General features: G+C 35.1%; 1 protein-coding gene across 1 annotated transcript; it reads right to left on the reverse strand.

The window, feature by feature from the left end:
* Nucleotides 1-768: 768 nt before the first annotated feature.
* On the reverse strand, nt 769-1,710 carry OR51A5 (olfactory receptor family 51 subfamily A member 5). Its single transcript, NM_001391323.1, has one exon. The coding sequence runs from the start codon at nt 1,708-1,710 to the stop codon at nt 769-771; it is 942 nt and encodes a 313-aa protein (NP_001378252.1).
* Between the last annotated feature and the right edge of the window lie 3,880 nt (nt 1,711-5,590).

Below are 5,590 nucleotides of genomic sequence, written 5' to 3' on the forward strand. Positions count from 1 at the left end.
GTGAATGTTCATTTTATGTCTTTGTGAGAGCTGTAATTTTGCTTTTTTTGAAAGTTAGTCTTTTTCAGGATTGACCTTTTTGCATGGGGGAGAGAGAAATATGTTATATAGAGTATAATGACTTGTGGAATTAAGTAGAAGTCCCATAGAAACCTGAAAGACAGGAAACTTTCTAGCCTGTGCAACTTAGAAGGTGATATTGTAATGCTTAGAAAGGAAATATTGAAACAAATGAAAGAACGAAATTCTTCTTATGTTTTGTAAGCTCTGCATATATGAATATTTGTATGTTTGCTGGTTGTGTGTGTGTCATTGCCCATCTCAGTTTCCGTTCCTGAGTGCACAGATATATCTCATAAAAGCAAAAACTATATATTGAAGAGGGATAATTTAAATGAAGAGGCAATCCTTTGTCACTTCTGATCACTATCCAGTTGTTCTATATGTGTATACTGTAAATTCTCAAATGAACACATGGACTATTCCTTTAAGCATGATGAAAATCACAAGCATATGTTGTGTTCATAAGGCTGATAAAGCAAGCTGGGTGAAAGCCAAACCTTAAAATACATTTTATGTTTATTCTACACAAGGACCTCAGCCTAAATCCCAAAGCAACAAATTTGCAGGCTGCTTCTTCAATCTTAACAAACGTGTTGAGACATGATATTATAAAGTAATTAATATATGGTGAGATTCCTTATCGATTCATTCTGCTTGTTCAATGTTGTTTACTGATTGGGTTTTCATTGTGGTTAACCATCCTTGTCAGCCTTGCTTCTGACATAGTTTCCCTAAAACCATGTTTCTTATCTGCTGGCTCTTCACACAGTATACAATGGGGTTCATCAGTGGAGGTACCAGCAGGAAAACATCAGCCATGAGGATCCTAATGATTGGGGAACTGTGTTTGGCAAACCGGTAGATGGCAGCTAAGGAGATAATGGGAACATAGAAAATGAGTACAGCACAGATGTGGGAAACACACGTATTGAGGACCTTGAGCCTTTCCCTCTGTGATGCTATGCTCAACACTGCTTTCAATATCATCATGTAGGATGTGAAAATAAATGTTAAGTCTAGGACGCCTGTGAGTGCCACAAATAAGCCATAGATGACATTGACCTTGTTGTCAGAGCAGGCCAGCTTCATGACATCCTGATGGAGGCAGTATGAGTGGGAAAGGAGGTTCTTCTTACAGTATTTTAGATGTTTTAGAGTGAAAGGGAAAGGAAGGATCAACAAAACATTTTTGAGAGAAAAAGCAAGCCCAATTTTGGTGACTTTAGCACTTGTCAGGATGGAGGTGTATCTCAGAGGATTACAGATGGCAATAAAGCGATCAAAGGACATGAGGAGAAGTACTGATGACTCCATAGCTGAGAATCCATGAATGAAAAACTCTTGGGCAATGCAGGCATCCGGGGAAATTCCTGGAGCATTGAACAAGAATATCCTTAGCATGGTAGGGAGAGAGGAGAGGGACAATCCCAGGTCAGAGAGAGCCAACATGGAGAGAAAATAGTACATGGGTTCATGCAAAGAAGGCTCTGTTTTTATAAAAAATAGGATGGTGCAGTTCCCCAGTAGGGCAACAAGGTACATGAGGCAAATGGGGATGGAGACCCAAATTTTATCAGACTCCATCCCTGGGATCCCAATGAGGAAGAAGTTAGAGATTTCAGTTTCAGAGGTGTTGACGGTGGACATGCCAGGTATACGAAGAAATCAAGATCAGAGGCTTCCTGCAGTAGTGCAAATAGATTGGCTCAAATAGCCTACTCTATCTTAAGGCAATCATTGAAGAATGTGAATACACACAATTCGTAGATGCAAACCTAAATGGATAAAAATAGATAGATAGAGAAGTAAATATTATTATTCAACTAAAATGAAAACAGAGAAAAGTAAAACAGATATCAAAATTGAATTTACAACAGATGCAGATTATAACACGCAAGCTCCTTACAAGGACTGACTGGTCAAGTAATTATACAGATGCCTATTTCCCCATTCAGGGACTTAAGACTTTTGTCTTTTTTATGTAAATATTTTAGTCTAGGTACTGTTAAGAATTTCTTTAAAATTTCAATGAATTTACATAAATTTCAGAGAAAAGTAACGTATTTTTGTGCAACATCTTCTACTGTAAACATGGGTTTCATTTTCTTTTCCTCATGTCTTCTTTTATGTCTCTCAAAAATATGTGGCCATTTTCTCCACAGAGAGTTTTACACATTTTGTAAAATTTATTTCTAGAATCTTTGTGATGTTAATGCTATTACTTATAGGATCATTTATTCTGTATTATTTTTCTTAATGATTACTAGTCATACAGAAGAGTATTACAGATTTTTGTTGTAGAAGCCTGTTATCAGTCCATGTGGGTCTTTTCGTCTCCTCTCTTCCTCCCATAGATTCCTGAGTGCGTCTTCATCTTCTTTTGTCTCCTTAACCATGTAAAGAAATCCTTCAATAAACACTGATCAATTGACTCTTCATGTGCATCTATTTCTTACTGGCACATGGTCTTCATTCCTTTTAGTTAAGATTGTCTTTCCCCTGTCTAGTCTTTAGGATGTTCTCTTTATCATTGTTGTTCTGCAATTCAAAATGTGGTACACAGGTGGAGATTTGCAATGAACTTATCTTACTTGGAACTTAGTATTTCAATCTGAAAAGTCATGTATTTCTTCAATTTTGAATATCCTCTATCATTATGACTTTCAACACTTTCTATTCAGCAGTATATGAGTTCAACAATAAAGGTTCAATATTGAACCTTCTCAGTCTAACTTCCTAGTTAGATTGCTTCATATTTTCAAGCTTTTCATTTATTTTTGTTCCATTTTAGTGCATTCTTTAGCACTACCTTCAATTTACTAATTCTGTCTTGATTTGTTTCTGGTCTCAAATGTATTTCAACTACTGAGTTCTATTTTAATTACTTTATTGTTATTTTCTAATGAGGTTATTTTAATAACTTGCAATTTCAATTTATACCTGCCAATTACCCCACAATTTTTCATTTATTTTATTGTTATTATATTGCCTTTAAGTTTTGAGGATCTTAAGTATACTTAGTTCAAAATTCATTTTAAGTTGTTTTTCTTTTCTCATGAGTGCCTTTTTTTTTTTAAATTTATATTATAAGGTTTCTTTTGCAGTGTTAGGCTTCATATTTGTTTTGGAATTTTGCTTGTAATCTCATCTTGAGTGGAAATTTCCTTGTTTGTTCGATGAATTATTTTGTTCATGGCCCATGACTGGATGTGGTACTTGGCTCTTCCTCACTTCCTGAAGTTTGTCAATTGTGGTAATTTTTTTTTTTATAATGGAAGGCAATGTTGTTTCAAAGGAGAGCTGAGTACAGTTTTTCCCATTTTTTCTCAGCTATCTCAAGACCTAGCTTGTTATAAGGAGCAGACTTGGGCTATGACAACAGCTATTTCCACCTTCCCTGTGGGTTAACAGCTTCAGGTTCCAAGTCGGAACTGGTGTCTTGTCAAACATGGAGCACTATCGTGCAGAGTCCCATATCGGTGCTGAACTGCCAACTACCAACATGTCTCTAGATCAGGAACCAAGTGCGTTGTGGATTTAACTTCAACACACAACACAATTATGATTTTTTACACTGCATCTCATATCTATCTATCTATTACGTATTTTCTATCTGTCTAAGAAGCATGGTAATGTCTTTTTATCATTTTTATATTGTATCTATTATTGCTACGTGTTTGGTCTGGAGTAGAAATTAATATATCTGATTTGGCTTACTCCACCATATTGAATGAAATTCTCCATCAAAACTTAGGTGTAGTTCTAGAAATATAACCTATTAGACCTTATGTTCAAGAAAAGTTGATTTTGTTGAGAATTGTTTGATCATATGCTCTTTGTAAAATAATGAATTAATATAACAATTTATTCAATAATTCACTGGAGCTAATTGCAGGTTTCATCATCCATCCTGGTCATGAGGGATTTGATAATATCTCTCAGATCGGAAGTATTTAGGCAGTTTCTTACTATTACTATTTTTATCTTTAGTTACATATTCAACAAGTTTGTAACTATGATCCTGTTGTCATGACAGAGAATTCTCAAAAGCTCATGTTCCCTTCTTTATTAACTATTTCATTTCTGCAATGTTTCTCTCTTACAATCTTAAACTTTAATTACCACAATCTACCCTTAATTGTTTCTGAGCTGTTGCTGTTGCTTCCTGAACTTTCTTTGCCTTCCGAACGAGTTTTCTGGGCTGAATCTCACCTCAAACCCCCTATACTCATTTTCCTCTTCCCAAACTTCCATTTCTGACTTGTCTGTAAACATCTTAGAGACATTTATTCCCCTTAAAAAGGAGAAAATTAGAAAAAAATGCCTAGAAAATCCTCAATTATATATGAGATTATATGCAAAAAAGGAAAAGAAAACAAGGAAAAATGCATGGCAGGTGTTTGGATAATGTTCACCTTAGAGGTTGGAAGACTCTCATACAAATTCATAGGAAGGCAATGAATAAACTGTTGCTGCTGTGACTAGTACCACTGGGATATCTGTCTGCCTAAACACTAATCTAGTTGTGTCAAGAAATACAACTACCAATAGAGGTCTATCTGCTGGACATTGTGTCTTCCAAATTCCAAAACTTGCTTCTGATACTAATCAGAAAGGAGTGAAATAGGTTTTCAATGGAAAATTGAAGTTTAACTCCAACAGGGATTGTGCAAGAGTTTTGTTTGTTTGGTCTGTGTAGCTATACAGTTAAACAGAATTATTGGAAGTTCTATTCTTCCAGAACAGATGGCGTCAAATTGTATTTAATGTTAAATTTGTTTAGCTAACTGAGATGTTTGAGAAAATGCTGCCTGGGATCTCTTTTCTGCCTGGCTTGTCTGTTGAACTTACCCTGTTCAGGCTTCACTTCACCAGCTTTTCTTGACAATGTCTCCACCCCCACTCCAAGCAATTCCTCCTTGGCTTTGCAGAGACTCTGCACCTCTTTCCATTTTCTCTCAGATGTTATCTAGCAAACTTTTTTCGAAACTTCATAGGTTGCCAATAGCTTGCTCTTGTTTTTGACATACAGTAATCTCTTTAATAGTTAACCTTTTAATCAATTTAAACATTTTGAGATCTGAGTTATAAGTCCCTCCTTTCTAAATCTTATTAATGACTTTGTATTTATATCAGTTCTCTAAATAGAATAAAAAATTACTTGTTTACTGACCAATCAAGAAAAATGGAGTAATGAGAAAATGTTCAACCAGTACATTATTTACTTTTCACTATAAACCTCTAGTTCTCCTGAACTACAATATACGTATACAACATCTTTCTTTAGAAAATGCTATATCTCTCCAGAAGAGCTATTTCATTTGCTTTAAAGTATGACATTTTTAGAGTCTAGAGGAAAGCAGAACACTGTACAGAAAACTTTCCAGTATGTTGTTTTCATCTTAGAAGGGCCTATCCAACCCAATTCTCTAGTTCATGAAAATGTAAAAAATGCAGTTTGAGTAATAGATACGTGTCTTTTTAAAGGATGAAGTTAGAATAAAGTTTACTATTTATAAGGAAGTTG

The sequence above is a fragment of the Equus caballus genome, chromosome 7 (assembly GCF_041296265.1).
Source record: "Equus caballus isolate H_3958 breed thoroughbred chromosome 7, TB-T2T, whole genome shotgun sequence".
NCBI lineage: Eukaryota > Metazoa > Chordata > Mammalia > Perissodactyla > Equidae > Equus > Equus caballus.

Excerpts from the sequence above, each read along its gene's own strand:
- OR51A5 (NM_001391323.1), bottom strand. The coding sequence starts at position 1,710 with ATGTCCACCGTCAACACCTCTGAAACTGAAATCTCTAACTTCTTCCTC.